Source organism: Ahaetulla prasina, chromosome 6 (genome assembly GCF_028640845.1).
Source record: "Ahaetulla prasina isolate Xishuangbanna chromosome 6, ASM2864084v1, whole genome shotgun sequence".
NCBI classification, from domain to species: Eukaryota; Metazoa; Chordata; class Lepidosauria; order Squamata; family Colubridae; genus Ahaetulla; species Ahaetulla prasina.
The window spans coordinates 71,789,474-71,810,157 of NC_080544.1; the positions used below are offsets into that span (position 1 = coordinate 71,789,474).

Below are 20,684 nucleotides of genomic sequence, written 5' to 3' on the forward strand. Positions count from 1 at the left end.
TTTCATACAAGAGACGTCAACAGACACATTTAATATATTATATGAAGCAGGTTCTCATTAGCCAGCGATACCTCTGATGATGGTGAAATCTTAACATCCTTTAGCCATCCAGTACAGTGCTCCTGCTAATTATAACGACTGGTCTCTGTTTTACAGCATTTAGCTGATGTAATATCTTATCAAGCTGTGACAGGGTTGAGAGGGACTTTGTTGGTGACTTTAAGAAAACCAAGATTAGACTACTTTATGCAAGTGTTTTCCACCTTGCTAATCATAAAAATGATTTCTCCTTTAAAGTAGGTTTTCTTTAAAGTGGTTTACCATTGTCGTCTTCTGAGATTTTTAAAAAACAGTCTAGAGCCCTTGTATTTCTTGGAGGAATCTTATCTGACCTTTTACAAGCCCTTAGTTCTCTCATATTCCCAGTCCAAACCAGTCTGCCAAGTGCTGCCAAGTGCAGAGACACTTTCTGTTCAGCAAAATAAGCAGTTACAGCACAGGTACTTTTAAAATCAAGCTGTTTGTTAACTTGTGATATAATCTTTTGTATTTCTCTTTATAAAAGTGGGGAAGGAGTTAATGCCAAGAAAATTTGTAAATGCTCTGATCAGTCATTTATTCAGAAATGTTGATTGATCATAATAAAATACAGTGAAGTCCGTCAAAATGAACATTTCTGTTACTCACTTATAATTATGATAAGAATGATTGCACATAATACACCCAGTATAATCATCATCTAGAAAGCGAAAAGAAAACAAAATAATTAACCTCAAACTTGCTATTAAAAGGTAACTTAGTTTTATTTGAATGGAGAGACTACATGTGTGCCTTGTATATTATGACTACAATATTTAGAAGGGGTGATTTAATTTAAAAAAAAAAGATTGATTGAATTAGCCCCTTGGGGTGATTTTTCAAGCTAAAACTTCAGATGAATTCAAGGTGTCAAATTGTATTAAAGTGTTTCTGAATTACTTTGGAGAGGTAATTCAAAAATTCATTGAAGGCAGACAGCTGTGGAAATATACAGAACCCATTGTTGATGTAGCAAGAAAAGAAAAATGGTAAGAAAATAAGTCTGAATTAACAATGAAAAAAGTGATGCCCCTCAAATTTCACTGAATGAGATAGGATGGTTGGATAATAGAAGCCAAATTTGGAGCAACTATAGCTATACAATATAAAGGAGTGCTAAAGTTCCTTTGTATAGCTCTGAAAAAGAAAATGAGGCTGCCCTTCAATTCAATGGGAAGTGGAACACTTTATTTTCTGTATCATGGTACCACTTTGCTGTGTTTACTGGAATTGAAGCACTGCAGCACTGTTCACACAGCTCTAGGTGCTATTGTTCTCAGGTGGGTTTTTATAGTAGAAAGAATGTGTTTAGAGAAAAAACAATAATGTTAGAAATTTAGTTTTGTACGAAGAAACCTGGAAGCAAGTCCTTGTATGAAAGAAAAAGAAACATAATGTTTGTTCTGAGTATATAACATTATGCTAGATAAGCCCAAACTATCTACATTAGTCTATTTAGAGATTAGACATAGCTTGATGTATCTTTCAGTATTGAAGAGAGAAAAATGTAGTGGAAAAAGGACTAGAATATCCATCTAATCAATAAGAGGCATATAACATGCAGATATGGAAAGTAAATTTTGCTAAACAAGGAAAGGCGGTTAAAAATACAGAGTTTCATCCCTAACTTTTCCTCCATCTGCCATCATTTTGTAAGAAATAAGCAGTCTATTTTACGTGTAAGGTGAAATTACAATATTTTCAGTAAACTGTTCTTTTTATTTGCATAATATAATCAGTGGTGGGTTGCTCCCGGTTCTGTCTGGTTCTATAGAACTGATAGTAAAATCGGCGTGAAGCTCTGCCCATTCACCTGGATGTCATAAATGATGATCTGCGCATGCGCAGAAGCACGTGTGGCCCCGTTGCGAACCGGTAGTAAAGGTAAGTAGAACCCACCCCTGATTATAATCTCAACTCATACATTTTTACCAAACTCCAAAATTCCTGATCAGAAGTATATACATTTTCATTTTAATTGACTAAATAGTGAATTTATGTTGATGTTTGCCCTTATTTTTCTTGGACTAAGACCACATATCATATGGTAGACAAGTATACCTTACAGTTTTTCCACCAGTATTTCCTCTTCAGCTTAGCTGCACTGGTTTCAAATTGTGAGGCCCCTGCTTGCAAAGCATCTGCTCGGTTATCAAGTTCTGAAAGCTTCTGATCTCTTTCTAGTACTTTGTCTACGTTGACCCGCATGATGTCCACCACCTGAAAATGGCACAATGTTTAGGAAGCCTACTTATAAAGTATTGAAATACAATCACTTTTTCAACATCTGATGAAAGAAGGAAATATAATTCTAAGATAAAGCACAACCTGCTTACTGAAAAAATTTATACAAGGCAACTTCATTTGAAATTTCAAAAGTTGTCATAGGTTTATACTGAACAACGTCTACTGATGCCTTTTCTAACATACCTTCTAGATGCAGACATTAAATGTATGCAAACAGAAGTGAGAAGTGTGTTTGTTGGCATTGCCTAATTTGTGCAGGGTCCAAAAGGCTAAGAATTAATCACAGTCAGGATGTGATTAGAGAGATTTCAGGAACCAGGAGCTCAAGGAGCAGCAACTTCAGAGACACAGTAGGAAGACACCTTCCCATTGCCCCTCTGTTAATTTATTATGGGCAAGGAGGTAAGAATTGGACTACTGAACAGAGGAAATGATCACGTTATTTTAGAGCACTTTTTATATTATATTAAGAACATTTCCTGAATGGAAAAAGAAAAGATTGTCACACAGTTACTTTTTGTAGTAAGACGGGGAAGTATATGGAAATTGGATCTTATAAAGTAATGAGGCCATTTTCACATTTTGATCAATAAGTGAAACAATCTGAGATTCTACTTAAATCTTGAGAAGATGAGAAGGTCAAGTTTAAACCAAGAAATTCTTTACTAAATGAGAGTAAAGTTATTAAACTTTTTAAAAATGGCATCTTCCCATAATGATTTTCCCTCTGAAAAAAAAGGTAATATTCTGTTGAAATAAGTAGCCAATTGGATTTTCAGATTTCCGTAGTAAAATACTGTTCTCAATTCATGGAAGGAATATGAGGTAATATTATTGTTTTGAAATCACATAATAACTAAAGTTCCTGATAAGAATTCATAGAAACATTGCCTTGTGAAAAACACCAGGCTACTTGATCTGAGCTGATAAAGGGTTACATTGAATATTTGCAGGGATCTAAAACTATTTGCCCCTAAATAGACTAAACAGATCCAATTTTTCCATTTTTAAAATCTATCCATCGCCACTTCATTTCCTATGTCTGTTTAGCATTGTTTTTCCAGTGTCCTTTACTACATAACACAGCTTCACAAAACCAGTTGGAAGTGTACTTTGTAAATGATTTTGCACAAGTGTCCTAAATTCTGGACAATTGAAGATCCTTGCAGGCAACACAATTTTCAAAGCACACAGTAAATCACATTTAACTTTATTAATTATAACATTTCTTGATGTGCTAACAATGCCTTATTTATGTAGACTGTGTTTGCCGAAGGCTCTTACAGACAATTATTGTAACATCTCTATACAATGTGTTTGAATACATGCAGCACTAGATTCTGTATGTGAGTGTGTAGTGCCATCTAAGGGATTGGTTTAGTAGCGTTGCATTGAGACTACCATGACTATTTATTTTTGAGTTCATGCATTGTGATAAACCATGATTAGTTAACTATGATTAGTGAACTACTGCAATTTAATTGAGCTGACAATATAGTAAACCATAAACCATGATTTCTTGGGTTATCACAATGTGTTACCTCAGACTTGAAGGGAAAAAAATTGCTTTACATGATGGACTAAACTAGCCAGTGATTCATCCAAGTAATACACAATTATTCTGTACTTTTTAAATCTCCAAATATTTGTTTCAAGGACATTGTATTCTCCAAAGTCACTTAAGTATTGTGCAGAAAACTCACTGCAGAAAAAGTTTCTTTATGTTTCTGACTGATCATGGGGCATGTGATAAACAGTGGCAGGATATTTTTGTGTTCCCACTTCTTGATAAGTCAGCTGTTTAGAGCATTTTAGTTGCATTTTCCTGTACTATAGAGAATTTTCATCTAAGGAAATCAATAGATTTATCTGTACCTTGGATCTTAAATTCTTTCTTCTTTTAATTGCACAGATCGTATTTACCATGATGAACTCCTTGATCAGTAATGAATTGGTGTTCTTATTTCTAGATTATTAGCTTTATATACATGCTGAGTATTTTGCTGCAGTTATTTTTAAGTTCCAGAATGCATATGCTTAACAATTTGACCATAAAACCATAAACATAACCAGAGGCGCTATTCAGCAGGTTCTGACAGGTTCTGGAGAACCAGCAGTGGAAATTTTGAGTAGTTTGGAGAAACGGCAAATATCATCTCTGTCCGGCCCCAGAGTGGGGTGGGAATGGGAAATTTGCAGTATCCTTCCCCTTCCATGCCCACCAAGCCACGTCCACAGAACTGGTAGTAAAAAAATTTGAATTCCACCACTGAACATAATCACGTTTCTATGTTTGTATAAACTGTGGCCTGATTCACTTCCATGTTTTATCCCACCCTGTGTTCCAAATTTAAAAATCATACCACCATCTACAAATATGTGTTGGGTGAAGCTCACCTCATTCACTTGAGCCTGCGTCTGCTGCAGTCTCCGACTGCTGGTCATGTTGCTCTGAGGGGGAACTCCTGGACTGGAAGCAGAACTGACACCTTCAAAAGGAATTGGAGCTGACCTAAAGTAGAAATCAGCCGATATTACACCTTTAACAGAGATGTCTTTATTTTTTGTTCTAGCTTCTTTAATGGTTTCCAGTTTTGAAACCCATTGTGTTTAGTAATGTCACACTCTTCTCTAAAGCTTATGTCCATTTTCTTCTCCTGCCCTGCTCTCAAATCCATTGTGAGAATTGTCCTGCTGCAAAGCTGTAGAAAAAAAAGTGTATGGAGAGAAAGCAACTGGGAGGCTAGTATTGGGCAGCAAGTACCTTGTATCCAGGGGTGAAATTCAGCCGGTTCTATCCGGCTTGGGCGAACTAGTAGCGGCGGCTGCGGGAGTATCTGCCCACACACCTGGACGTCATGGTGTTGCTTTTTTGCAACATTTTAAGCCTCTGCGCATGTGTAGATGACAGTGTGTGCTGGTGAAGTGCGGTAGGAAAGGTAAGTGAATTTCACCCTTGCTTGTATCCCCAAGGCCCAACTTTACAATCAGGGTCTCATGTTCAGTTATCTATGGAGCAATGTCCCTGTAAACCACCAGTTTCTCAGATAACCATAGTCGCATCCCTGTCACTACTTTGGGGTCAGTACTGTGCCACACCTTCCATTCAGATAGATGTTCCCTATCTCTCATTATATCTCCCCACAGCTATCTCTCAGCCTCATTTTCATTATGTATACATCATGACCACTGTCCTACAGTGGCTGCAGAACACAAATGAGTTCCTTTGCAGGATCCTGCTCCTTTTCCATTGCCATCCATGGTCCCTTTCACTATCAGTACATGGTAAATGTAATACATTCTTAGTACAATCTTCTCTCTCTCTCTCTCTCTCTCTCTCTCTCTCTCTCTCTCTCTCTCTCTCTCGCAGCATTTTATAAGGGAATGTACAGGTAGTCATAGACTTAGGATCACAGTTGAGCCCAACATTTCTGTTGCTAAGTGAGACAGTTATTAAGTGAATTTTGCCTCATTTTACAACCTTTCTTGCCACAGTTGTTAAGTAAATCACTGCAGTTGATAAGTTAGTAACCTGGTGTTTAAGTGAATATGGCTTCCCCATTCATTTGGCTTGTCAGAAGGACACAAAAGGGGATCACATGACCCTGGGACACCACAACGGTTATAAATATGAACCAGATGCAAAGCATCTGAATTTTGATCATATAATCATAGGAATGCTGCAAAGGTCATAATGGTAAAAAACAGTCATAAGTCACTTTTTTCAGTGCTGTTGTAATTTTGAATGTTCTCTAAATGAACTGTTGTAAATCGAGGACTACCTGTATTACATTTGATGATATGTTTATGGTTTTAATTTAGTATTATAGTTAAAGGTAGGCTTACAAAAAGGCATTTGAATGATGACCGTAGAACCCAATGCCAGTCTGAAAATGCTCCTTGGAATCAGGCTTTCAGACTTTTTAAATGCTAACCAACATTAAGTAAACAAAGAACTGTAGGGTGTGGAAGACAGAGAAGGATTAAGCAGGAAAGAAAATTAATAGAAAATAGAAAAGCATAGAAAACTGCTTCAGATGAATGTAATCATTACTCATCTAGTTTATATTGTCAACATTAACAGGCAGAAAATGTCCAAGGTTTCATGCAGGAAGTCTTTTCAATTCTACCTAAAGATCTTGAAAATTGAATTTGGAATTCTAAGCATGCAATATACTGTATATATGTGTGTGTGTATACACACACACACACACACACACACTTATACATATACATATACATATATACTGTATATATTTCTTTTGCTGTTATGATTGTTCACTCAAAACTTACTAATTACCATTGGCAATCCCTAAATTATATGGATGCATCAAGGAAATAACAGAATGCATGTTTATTGAATATCCAATATGTTGTTCATTGGAACTAAATATGATATATTCTAACCAGATTTTATTTATAATCAAACCAACACCAATGTGGTTAAAAGGCTGTACACCGCCCTGAGTCCTTCGGGAGAAGGGCGGTATAGAAGTTTGATAAATAAATAAATAAAATAAATAAAAGATAATTGGTGGTATGTGGGCATGGAATATATAGCAAAACATAGTGTTCACATATATTCTAGTAAATATATTAATCACATAGTCCATGGTTTAATACATTGTGTGAATCCATAGTACTAAGATTTAATAACTAACCATGATTAAGCAAATGATAACAGTGCAGTGTGTGAACAAAGACAAAGAATATTATATTGATCATCCTGAACACTTTGAAAGAAATTCAATGAACAAGTGACAAAATCACCTCCCCTGTTAAAAACCATATAATGATCAAGTTTGAATTGTTCAGTGGAAAAGCATAAAATTGTCTGCAGAATTTGTATAATGAAGTCTGTAACACTATCACTTAAAAATACCGTCCTGTAAAGCAAAGGTGTGGATATAAGCAGCAAATATATTTACACCAAAGTCTTGTGAGCCACACATTTTGCATGGCATGAAAAAAGTGTAAACTTATGATAAACCCATAGCTCTTCTTTAAAAAAAATATTCACACAATTAACCCTTGGATGGCCAATGATCTTAAGAAAAACAAAGGGAAATACAAGTCAAAACAAATCATTGTAATAATTGTACTTCATAAAATTAAGTATATAATTTTATAATATAATTTTAAGAGACAGTGCTGAGGAAGGATGCTGTTGTGGTCTGTCAGCAGTCTACGGAGGTGGCAACGGAATCAGACAGTGATAAGGCTGAGGTGAGGCCAGGGCCATCGGGAAGTGAGGTGCGGACTTCAGAGCCTCCAGAGACTGATAGTAGTGAGGCAGAGGAACAGGAGGAGCCTGTTCCTAATGCATACATGAGAGGAGCTGCCAGAAGGCAAGAGCAGCTCAAGCAGAGAGGACAACTTGGGAGTAGGGCCAAGAGATGATTGGCCCCTCCCATAAGGCTTAAAACAGACCAGCACCAGTGTTTGAGCTTTGCCAGAAAACAACATTGTAGCTGCATCTTCTACTTCGTCTACATCTTTGTTTTTGTGACTTCTGGACGTTTGCCAGGAAGGGCCTTTGGCAGTTTGCCTAATTGGACCAAGGTTTACGAGATAACTGAGGAATTTGTATTGGGAGGCATTTGTTTTACTTTGAGTTGAATGCCACTGGGAATGAAGTAATGTTCCAATAAAGTTTGTTTGTTTTTCCACATACTAAGTTTATTACTACCTACTTGGACCTGGGTTACAACAGATGCTTGCAAATCTACATTCCAGTAGATTAGGTTCCATTTATGTATCTCTTTTCCCAGGTCAAAGAATACATTTATATTCCAGCCAACTGATTCTTTTAAAAATTAATGTACTGCTTGCTTCAAACATTTTTCACATATTATTATTATTATTATTCTCCAATTTTCAGTTTAAAAGATAAATGTATCATTTTTCTCATGACTGCATTTATAGTTCTTAAATCTACACCCTTGGGAATGATAAGGCAAAGGTGTGACTGTGACTGGTATTGGCATTTAAAAAACAACAACAACAACAACGTATAACTGTGTAAAATGAATGACAGATTCTTATGGCCCTTCATATGTTTTCTTTCATGCAGAGATGTCTGCAGGATATGGACAAAAATGTCAAGCTTGGTAGCCATGAAGGCCCGATCAAAGCTCTGCACGTTTACATCGCACATGCAATGCACATAAAAAATAGGCAAAGACGTTTGACTTTTTTGATTAATACCATGCAGACATCCCTGCTCCCAGCATTTCTTATTACTGACCATGCAGACTGATGTTGCTGGGAAGTACAATTCAGAAACACCCGGAGACTAGAAATTTACCAACTATCCTCCTTCAATGACTATGTAAGAAATAAAGTAAACCTCCAGTAGCCTAAGTTCATCATCTCTTGCAAAATGGTTAATGAACATAAACGATACATATGATGAATAATTAATTATTTATTACAAGAGATTAAAAGGATTCTTTTCTGTGAAGAAACTATAGGGAATGGCTTTGATGCTGCTATGATCAGGCCAATTGCAGAAGCTGAAAAACCTATGCACCCCACATCACCAAATCAGATGTCATTGTTATCCAAGAGCAATAAGGTAAAATAACATAAGTCCTTCACATAACAGAAAAGTAGAATACCAGTAATGAATGTTTGCATTCAGTTAGTGATTCATTACTTGGAATGCACTCATAGCACAGTTTTTGTGTATGATTGTAACCCATGATGCACCCAAGTGAGACAGGAGTGATGTGGCACAGTGAATTGTGTTCTAGCTTACCTATTTTAGTCACCTACACAGCACAGACATTTCCTTCGATGCTAACATTTCCAGATGGTTTTGACTTACAAAAGGCCTAAAGGTTCTGTTTACTTCTTTCCTTGACTTAAAAAAAAATATGGTTTACAATGAACCAGGCATTTGATGCTGAAGAATTTGCTGTTTAGCACATCCAGCCCATGGAGGACTACACATGATTAATGGGTATGGAATACAAGTTGATGATTGGGGTTGATGATAGGGATAGAGGATTAGATAGATACATAGACAGATAGACATCAGGTGAGCCGAGTAGGGGACTGTAATATCACAGAGGAAAGTTTATCTAGTTGGAATAATAAATAGAAGAACTAATTAATTCTAATAAATAGAAATGCTGTTATGTCCCATTTTTATTCATATTAAAGATCCAGTATATTAATAAAATAGTGCTCAGTACAAAAAATATAGGTAGTCTTTGTTTAGTGAGTTGCCTCGTACAGTAATGATAAAGTAATTTTATGATCAATAGGCACATTTATGATCATCTGTAAAGGAAAGGAGAGCTGAAGTAAGATCAAAAACACTATCACAGTTTCATTTAGCAACTGTTTCATTTAATGACTGAAGTGCTGGTTCCAAATGTGAACACTAAATGAGGACTGCCTGTATACAGTGTAAGCAATTGGAGATTAATGGTTCAGAATGAACAGAACAGGCTTAATTTTTTTCTGCTTTGGACACCTCAGTATATGAAGACATAGCTTTCTGGAGAAGGATCTAATGGTGGGAAAGGTAAAAGGAGAAACAAGAAGAGGATGAACAGTAACAAGGCAATGAGTGCACTATTGATAGATCTAAAGGACTAGGTTAGGGATATTGTTAAGGAGAAAATCTATCTATGCAAACAATGACTTGATGGCACATAATCAATCATGATTTCCGGAAGTGTCATTTTGGTTTTTATATGAAAATCATTTGCAGTAGACTAATAGACCAGCTGGAGTAGAATAGTGAGTGCTGTTAAGAACCACTGATTTAAAATAGAACATATTAAAGGAGTACTATTTTAGTACTATTAGTAGTAGTAACAACAATGAATGCAAGAAATCATTAGGATGTTTACTTAGGAAGGGTTCCATTAGCAATATAGACTGTTTCATACACCTGGCATTGGGTACAGACATTTGAAACTACAGGATCAGTAGCATATTTTTGTGTTGAATTAATACAGTCATGCTGGAATACAGACAAAACAAGTTAAATCTAGCTGAAATGTTAGCAGATTTATGTAATTCTACAGCAGGAAATGAGTGCCTTAATCACTACAAAACACTCACACAAACAAAAGTATTTGACGTCATCCTGTCTTCTTACATACACAGAGCTAGGCAACAACATCAATAGCAGGAACTGCAGAACAAGTTCATAACTGCTGGAAAAATACAGGAGATTACATTAAACCCAGCAGTACATCTGGAAAAGTCAGATGTACAGTTAAAATACTTTGCTCAGAGATTCAAAGATGAAACAAATATAAATAGACTTCCAAGCCTCTAGTTATTCAGAAAGCTACTGTAAGGGAAGAATATGCTAACTGTTATTTATGTTTGGTTTCCTGGATCAATGGAATGAATCTTCCAGTCACATGGAATTAAATGCTTGTCTTGGCTACCTTAACACCATAATAATGAACATACCTAACATGTATTGTGAAGCTACTAAAGACACTGCATGAAACACGCTAAGCAACCCAATGCATACTGTATTTACAAAGTAGGGAATTATACTGCATGATTCTGCATGCTTTGCATTCAGGTGAAACAATAATTGAACATACCTTTTTTATTGGCATAGATTTAATAGGGCTAGAACAATTGGCTCTTCAGATTTAAATGTACATATTTACTATCTGCTGCTAGTTTTAGCTCCTGAGTGGTGGAAACTAGCTTGTGCAAACATATGCACAAAAGCAATTAACATTGTGAAATATATGCCCAAATGTGAGATTTCCTTGTATATGCTATCAAATCCCTGCCAAGTAATTGATTTGCCAGTTATTTTCCAAATACAATAAAAGATTAGCATGAAAAGTTCTCATAATGATGCCTGCAATTTCATAGGCCAAATTATCAGACAAGTGTGTAAGACATTTTCCTTTTTATTCTCAGTTGTCCATATTACTGTATCTGCATATTTACAAGAACCCTCAAGAACATCCTCAGGCATGACTTTTAAATTGCATTTGTTACTTTTGTTGTGATTAATATTTTTAAACTGTAGATTATGATATATTAGGTTTTTCTCCCTTTTGTTGGCAGTTTTGGCTATTCTTTACATGATAAGGTAGGCTATAAATAGAAATATTACACATAATTGTTAAATATCTCCTTAAAAACATTTAATAATTATTGTATACTAGAAGTGCTAAAAAGTGCTCTATTTTATTTTTTAAACATTTCAATAACTACTACAATGATTAATTTGTTCAATAATATATCTCCTTTCAAAATGTCTGCCTGCCTGCCTGCCTGCCTATCTATCTATCTATCTATCTATCTATCTATCTATCTATCTATCTATCTATCTATCTATCTATCTATCTATCTATCTATCTATCATCTATCTGTCTATCTTTCTATCTATGCATAACTAATTAAAACCTAATCAACTAAAGAGCTTGGGGCAGTCTAAGTATTAGGCTTTTGATTCTCATTTGCTCACTTTCATATTATTTAGAAATATAACAATTTATAACAGGTTCAGAATCCAAGACATAAATTTCCAGAATATTAATTTGTGGCGTATTCTGCACTTGATTTTTTTAAATGGACTCCCATGAATCTATACAAAAGGAATAAGCAAAGTAAATACAAAAGTTTGAATTCATCTATAATTTTTCCAACTCCCTAAAGAGAAACCAGAAGCCTGGAGTTATATCATTAAATGCTCAGATCAAAAGAATTGAGATTAGCTCAATAAAGATCTGTCTTTCTACATATTCTAACTGTAAAATGCTACAGTAGGTGAAGTTTTCATTGAAGAATAAAATAAATATAATAGCTATTTGTACAAATACTAAAATAAACCAAGTAAATATCCACTATTAATCAGAACAAGACTCTATCTAATTTATGATCTTAAGGCTGGTGATTCTCCAAGAGTAATGCCAATTATAGTCCTTTATTAAAAAGACTAGGGAAGGATTAAAAAAAAACTATAGGTGGAAAGAATGTATTTTACCACTGAATTCTGGATCTCTTTACTGGGGATGGGTTCATTACCTCAAGGCCATTGGGCCAGATATCTGCATAAAAAGTGTCGATTGATTGATCTATTTCCTTTAAATCACAAGAGGCAAGTGAGAAATGGTTTTGCACATCATGTGATGTCAGTCTGATCCAATGCTGAAAATGAAGCTACCATATAACCATTTTGCAAGACATCAGATTAAATGTTCTAGATTTTGCATATCCCTAGGGGCAATCTAATATGAGCTTGCTCATTTATTGATAGACTTTCTGGTTGAGACCTATTCATTACTTTCTTCTCTTTCATGTGGTTATCTGTTCCACAGAAACCCTTTCTAATCATTACTTAATGATTAGTTAAAATCCATTTATGGTATGGGGGGATGGGGTAATCTGGCTATGGTATATAGGGACCCAAATAGCAACTTTTCATTACCTTCATGGACTGACTGGTATTATGTATATATTTATAAATAAATCTCTTGTAAGGAGGAAATGTACAACATTCGAAGCAAAAAGTCTTAAAGGATGGAGGTCTTGAGAGGAAATCCCAAATTTCTGGGATTTCCAGTGCCCTGCTAGAACGAGGAACACGCCCATATATAAGAAGAGTGTTTTGAGTTTTTCAGCACCATAGTGCCGGATAGCGCCCAAGCGCCACTTTGACAACACTCGCTCTCTCGAGCCCTCCGTCCATTCTGAAGCTTCCTTCCCCGATTTAATCAAGATTTACTTACATTGTTTGTTGCTTGATGATTTAGTCTTGGTTCTATCAGTCGTTAGCAAAGATGGCTTTCTCACCGTGCTTCTGAAGCAAACAACCTCTTACTATTGTAGACACTGTTGCTGTGGAGGAGACATCAGCTACTGAGCATGTCTGCACTTCTCCTCTCCCTCTCCTACTCGCGAAGAAATGCGAAGGCAAAGCTTTCCAGCAGTTGCAGTCCTGGGAAAAGCTTTTCAAGGAGGGTTTGGTGTTCTTCTATTCTATTCTTGTTCAAACAGCAAGAGAAGGGAAAGGTTACTCTGCTGAAGAAATCTAGTTATCCAAGTGCAAGTTTCTGTGCTTTGACTCATTTTATGACTTTTTAAGTGCAAAAATCTTTATCAGCCTTATGTAATTTCTCCCACACCTTATTTGTTTCCATAGGACTTTTTTCTTACTGAGATCGTATTAGAGATGCCACAGGGAGCTGTTATCACAAGGTGTAAGATCCTAGTTTAAACAAAAGTACAAGGTGCATACCAGAAATGGTTCTTGACTGTAAAATTTCATATTTGCTCATTGGTATACTTCCCCTCCTCCTTATAATTCTTTATACATAAATGTAAATCTGATCCAATGCTGGATTAGATTGGATCAGATCAAATCTCAGGGAGAGATTTTATATAAACCAAAAAAGATGTCTTTGTGATGTGTGTGTGTGTGTGTGTGTGTGTGTGCGTAAAGAAGTCCCTGAAGGTTTTACTCCACTAATCATTGCCGACTATAGTGAGTGGTGCTTATCTCCATTTTAAGGTTATTGAAGTGTCTAAAGACATTTCCGTGGTCATGTGTCCAGAGCATGGAGTGATATTATCTTCCCATTGAAGTGATACCTATTTATCTACTCACATTTGTATACTTTCGGACTGCTAAGTTGTCAGGAGCTGGGGCAATTACAGGGATCTCATCCCGTCACATGGCACTTAGGTCTTGAACCTGGGTTGCCAGTTTGCCAGCTGGCAAACCCAGTGTCTTAACCACTGAGCCACTGTGCTATCTATACCTTGATGAACGTATCTTTTCTTTTATGTACACTGAGAGCATATGCACCAAGACAAATTCCTTGTGTGTCCAATCACACTTGGCCAATAAAAAAATTCTATTCTATTCTATTCTATTCTATTCTATTCTATTCTATTCTATTCTATTCTATTCTATTCTATATGTCTGTCTGAATGTGTGTATAAAACTTTTAATATAAGATTTTTAAATGTAGATAAATGTGTAAATATATATAGAAAAGTTAGAAAAAAGAAGAAAGGAAAGAAAAAAATTCCAATACATTTAGTAAAAGAAAAAAGACAAAGCAGCAACTTCTGGTCCTCTCTGTAGCAGCTACAAGCAAATATCCCTCTCCCCTTTTAAAATTACATTACAAGATCATTTCTGTAATGTTCCACCTCTTGTTTACATCAGAAAATCTTGAAATCACTACTTCACTTTTTTCTATTTTCAGCAAAAAGTCCATAAAAGGTTTCTAGTCTTTTATTATTTTCTTCCTGAACTTTGATAAACTTCCTTTGACACATTACTACGTATTTCCTTTCTTTTCTTTACAATATATGATTTTCACTAGTAATCTGCAAACATAGAGTCCTAGTTTTGTGGTCTCTTTATTGAGAGTTTTGGCTTGAAATAAATTTGACAGCATTTTTTTCATGTCACTGAAACACTGTTAATTATGTAAGTGTATATAGTAAGGTATAAAACAAGAAGTTTGTATGTACTCTATACCCAACATTTGAAAAAGGCATCAAATTTTAAAGGGAAAACTATGTGTTAAAAAATTGAAATATTGGGATTTAAGTTAAAGAATAAGGGGAGGGGCAGCATCCCAGAAACATAGAATTCATTTCTCTTGAAATAGTTGAGAAATGCATATACTGTTAAGCAGCTGTGCTAATTTCAGCAGATGTTAGCCTAAAATACCTTACATGCAAGCACTCCGGTGGTACTGATTTGTGAATAAGTCTCCCTGCCTGTGGGGAAATGTCAGTGCAATTATAAACAATCTGCTCAGAAATAACTTTTAAAGAGCAATTTGCAATACAGATGCCAGCAAATATTAAAAGCTTTTGCCTGATTTTGGAATCTAACAAATCATTTCAACAACAATCTGCAAATATCTGATCACCGGCTATGGCAAACCTCCTTCCCAGGCTGAAGGTAATCAACAACTGGCAGATGACCTGAATGAGTTTTACTGCAGGTTTGAAAGGAAACTACAGCCACCTATCTCCATAACCCCCATCTCAGACACACCAACAACAGCCAAGCCTCCTACAACTGACCCCATTTCATTGGGTTCACAACCCCTAGTGATCACAGAAAAGGAAGTGCAGGACCTATTTCACAGACAAAAGCCAGGAAAAGCTCCAGGCCCAGACAAGATAACTCCTTCTTGCTTAAAAGTCTGTGCTGACCAATTGGCCCCCATCTTCACCCATATTTTCAATAAATCACTAGAGATGTGCTATGTTCCTTCTTGCTTCAAACGCTCTACCATCATCCCAGTGCCGAAGAAGCCCACCATCAAGGAACTGAATGACTACAGACCAGTTGCTCTAACATCTGTAGTCATGAAAACCTTTGAAAGGCTAGTGCTTTCCTACCTGAAAACCATCACGAATCCACTCTTAGACCCCTTGCAATTTGCATACCGAGCAAATAGATCAACAGATGATGCTGTTAATATGGCTCTGCACTACATCCTACAACATCTTGAGTCTCCAAAGACCTATGCAAGGGTCCTTTTTGTAGACTTTAGTTCAGCATTCAATACCATCATTCCAGACATTCTTCTAACTAAGCTAAACCAGCTACAGGTACCGGAACAGACTTGTAAGTGGATCACAAGCTTCCTAACAAACAGGAAGCAGCAGGTGAAGCTAAGCAAGATCACATCAAATACCTGTACAATTAACACAGGGGCCCCCCCAAGGCTGTGTACTCTCCCCACTTCTCTTTTCTCTGTATACCAATGACTGCATCTCCAACGATCCATTTGTTAAGCTACTAAAGTTCGCAGATGACACAACAGTGATTGGTCTCATTCGAGACAATGACGAATCCGCATATAGACGAGAGGTCGAACGACTAGCCTTGTGGTGCAACCAAAACAATCTGGAACTGAACACACTCAAAACCGTAGAAATGGTGGTAGACTTTAGGAAAAACCCTTCCATACTTCCACCTCTCACAATACTTGACAACACAGTATCAACAGTAGAAACCTTCAAATTTCTGGGTTCTATCATATCGCAAGATCTCAAATGGACAGCTAACATCAAAAACATCATTAAAAAAGGACAACAAAGACTGTTCTTTCTGCGCCAACTCAGTAAGCTCAAACTGCCCAAGGAGCTGCTGATCCAATTCTACAGAGGAATTATTGAGTCTGTCATTTGCACCTCTATAACTGTCTGGTTCGGTTCTGCAACCCAACAAGAAAAACACAGACTTCAGAGGATAATTAGAACTGCAGAAAAAATAATTGCTACCAACTTGCCTTCCATTGAGGACCTGTATACTGCACGAATCAAGAAGAGGGCCGTGAAAATATTTGCAGATCCCTCGCATCCTGGACATAAACTGTTTCAACTCCTACCCTCAAAACGACGCTATAGAGCACTGCACACCAGAACAACTAGACACAAGAACAGTTTTTTCCCGAAGGCCATCACTCTGCTAAACAAATAATTCCCTCAACACTGTCAGACTATTTACTGAATCTGCACTACTATTAATCGTTTCATAGTTCCCATCACCAATCTCTTTCTACTTATGACTGTATGACTATAACTTGTTGCTGGCAATCCTTATGATTTATATTGATATATTGATCATCAATTGTGTTGTAAATGTTGTACCTTGATGAACGTATCTTTTCTTTTATGTACACTGAGAGCATATGCACCAAGACAAATTCCTTGTGTGTCCAATCACACTTGGCCAATAAAAAATTCTATTCTATTCTATTCTATTCTATTTAAAGCAATAGAGATTTTTACCATCAGGACATTTTCATGATTGGAGAGTACTGTACAGTACAACAAGGACCAACTCTCCTAAGAATGGTGTATTGTTAAAGAACTGAACTGTCATTAAGAACAAAAATACCATTTTCAGACAAGAACTGCACTTCCAGACACTTCAAGGGATATAGCACCTGCACTTAATGTGAAGTGTCACACATGTTATCTCCCTCAAATAAAGCACAGGTTTCTTAAATATGCAAAAAGAAAAAAGTGTTTCTCTAAATTTCACTGCTATCAAGCAGATTGAAATTATACCATATTTCCATTTCTCTGCTTTCTGTATCCAACTGTTTATGCCTGGAGAAAAATTAAATTTTTGTTTCATGGGTGGTTACTAAGAGACAAGTGTCTTATCAAATTCAGTGATGAACTACTCTGATTACTGTGCCCAGGACTGCGGTTTTGAAGTAGCATATGTTTAACAAGGAAACCAAATTTCAGTTTGTGATAACTGCGCAGTATTATTCCAATTTCTGTGTTTTTAAAAAGCCTAACATTGGGATACAAGAGCAAGGTAATTATATTTTGTGACCTGGAAATCTTATTGTAATGTTCAGTCTTATATTTTGTATTGAACTTACATAGCAGGATCTCTGCAGTTAAGTCTTTGAGACCATGAAGAAATATATCATGTACCTATTAAATTGTTGCCTGCACAATTAGTATAGTGAATCAAATTAGGGGATGTATTATGCATTGTAGATGCATTAGCACAATCTCATCAGTGGTACATCTATCAAATAATTAAGGACATCACACTTCTTAAAGTTCTCCCTGGACACATCTCTACCTCTCTGAAACCCAAACTTATAAAGCAAGCACAAGATAGGAAGGCACATTAAAAAGACTTTGATTTGTCACAACTTGATCAAGTTTCTTCTTTTTTGTCTTTCACTGTTTAATGACAATTGAAAAGATACGCACTCTTCTCATATGGATCCTTTCTTAGTTACAAAAACAGAAGGATATAAAATGTGGATCCACATGGAACCTTATTATATTGGCATAGGATCTACTAAAAAGCATGAGATTTACAATTATTATGTGTCATTTTAAGACATTGAATGTGTTCTGTATTTGGATAGCCCTTGGGGTCAACATTTTTGCATCAGAAAATATTGTACCTATGATCATAATGGTTCATTCTATGATATGATTTGACATTGGCTTCAGGTAAATCCTATGTAAAACTCAAGAAGATCCACAGGTGTTCTGTTCCCTCCCTTCCTTCCCCAAACAATACACCAGCCAAGGCAGTCTGCCAGCAATTTATTTACACTTGGCTGGGTTCCTTCTGGCAACAAAAGTTCTGGCAACGTTCCTTCACGTGCCAGCCAAGTCCTTATCTCTTAGCAGCGTGCTGACAGATCATTGCCAGGGCAACCAGGAGTCTGCAGGATGATCTTAAAGCACTCACAAGTAATCCCAGCCTTCAGTCAAAAAGCCAGTAGTCCGTAACTTTGTCCAACACAAGGGCCTATGAAGCACTTTCCCTGCTTTTATCCCCTGTGGGGTGTGGCTCCATGATTCAGCACTCCCTGGGCCTGCCCCACCCCTTCCTCTGCTGTGCACGCTTCTCTCTGCGTCGCTGTTTCGCATCTAGCCAAGATTGCCAGGGAGGAGGCAGGGGTTGGGGGAAAGTGGCCTTGTCAGCTCCTCCTCTTCCTCCTGGCCTACAGCTGGAATCTGAGATGGTGCCAGGGAGGAGGAAGATCGGGGGGGGGGGAAGGAGGCCTTGCCAGCTCCTCCTCCTCACTCTCCGAGTCATCCGGCTCCAGGAGGCCCGGCCGGGGGCTGGAGCCACAACAACAGGTCTCTGGAATTACCCAACCAGAACCCTTGCATATCTCTTTCATATGCATGCCTGTCTCATGCACAGAATCTTATATGTACATAACAATATCCCCAATGCATAGATACAAATGCCCTATGTGTAATCATAGCAGTAATAAAAGTAAAACTAAAATCTAATTATATTTAGTATTATTGTTCTTCTACATATCCTGTATATCAGGTTGTAATAGCAAAGGAAGAGATTGGTAGCTGTTTTGTTAGCTTTATTTGAAATCTTACCAGTTGCTGCTTCATCAGAGACAGTAGTAGAAGTATATACAAAACTGAAGACCTAAAACAGACAGAATTTTCTAAGGCATGGTTTTGACAACACTTTCATTTTATTATTTAGTGATTTTATTCCATTAATATTTTTGTTTCATTTTATACCATCTCATTCAATACAATACTCATTTGTAGAAATAAAATCATGGAGGATTGATATGAGTTAGATCTTGTACCAAGATGATGTGACTGGAAAATACCTGGTTCTTCCTTCCCTATCTGCATAAAATATTCTGAATTTGTTCTGGATATATAATATTTGTTAAAATTTAAGGCACAGAATCTGATCCCATGGTACTGGAGGGATTTTGCTAGACTGGGCCTTTCATATAAATGCATCTTTTTAAACAAGTTCCTTAAAAATATGGTTAAATAAAAATGCCTATTTACATTTATTTGTTCAAATAAATAATTATTGGAAATGTTTCCAAATCTAACAAATTATCAGGATGAGCCAGAACCATTTGCTGATGGCCAAGACCTGCTAGGTGAGTTTGTCAGGCGCAAATTAAATACAATTATTAAAATATGAAATGGAGAACACAGAGAGGCTAATGTAATTAGACCAGTCTAAAGGAACTTTCTTGGAGACACAGTGACATACTGTGGAAATGAAGATCAATTGATTGACTTTCCGGAGATGAAAGGAAATATTTATACCCTTGTGCTGTATTTTACATCTGCATTTGTGTTCTTGGCTTTCCTTCTCCCCTACACCTATCTAGAGACAAAAAAAAATATGCTCTGCAATATCTGAAAGGACAAAGGTTTTTTTTTATTTTGTGATCACTGTTGCTTATTTACTGAATTCAGAAGTTGCATCCTGCTGTCACATTTTCCTTCTTCTCTGGGCTCTCTAAAGTAAAGTTTTTCTTTGCTCAGGTGCATAACTTTAAAGACATGCCTTCAGGTTAGTAGTACTTTTGTGGCTTTAATTCATAAGCTTGGTGCTTACTGCATATAGCTTTTTTTGCAGGTAAGATTTAGAGAGCCCAATAGGTTCTATTTGTATGGAAAGAGGATCAGAGAGTTCATATTATTCAGTATAATTTTATGTCCTGCTCTCTTGTTGTGTTAGGACAGAATTCCCGGAAGGCACAGAGAGGAAATAAAGAAGAAAGCGCAGGAGATGAAAAATCTTGGACAGAAAAGAATGGGCACCTCCTTAAGAAGTTTGTCAGATTGCATTTCTTTTCTGGACATTCAAGTAATATAATGTAAGGATTTTTTTCTTACTTTTTTTCCTTTCACAAAAGCAATAAACTAGACTGTAATAGAGAAAAAAAATAAACTAGAAAAAGCTAATTGGTCCTCTGATAGTTTAGAAACAGTATTCAAATTGTGATTTGTTGTATTGTTGGGCTGCAACTTGAGTATATTTTAAAGATTCTTTGTACAATAGGTAAAGAAGGGAGCATTATCAGCAGGTTCTTGTAAATAATTTTAAA

General features: G+C 36.4%; 1 protein-coding gene across 1 annotated transcript; it reads right to left on the bottom strand.

Moving 5' to 3' along the window:
* Nucleotides 1-679: 679 nt before the first annotated feature.
* On the bottom strand, nt 680-5,185 carry LOC131201314 (vesicle-associated membrane protein 2-like). The gene is made up of 4 exons (XM_058189133.1): nt 5,175-5,185; nt 4,723-4,837; nt 2,140-2,298; nt 680-739 (listed from the first exon to the last, which is right to left on the bottom strand). The coding sequence occupies exons 1-4, from the start codon at nt 5,183-5,185 to the stop codon at nt 680-682; spliced, it is 345 nt and encodes a 114-aa protein (XP_058045116.1).
* Nucleotides 5,186-20,684: the final 15,499 nt, after the last annotated feature.

Bases quoted from the DNA above. Each gene is read 5' to 3' on its own strand.
- LOC131201314 (XM_058189133.1), bottom strand. The intron at 2,299-4,722 runs GTGAGCTTCACC...TGCCATTTTCAG, and splicing joins CGCAGGCTCAAGTGAATGAG to GTGGTGGACATCATGCGGGT. The intron at 740-2,139 runs GTATACTTGTCT...TTCGCTTTCTAG, and splicing joins ACTGGTGGAAAAACTGTAAG to ATGATGATTATACTGGGTGT.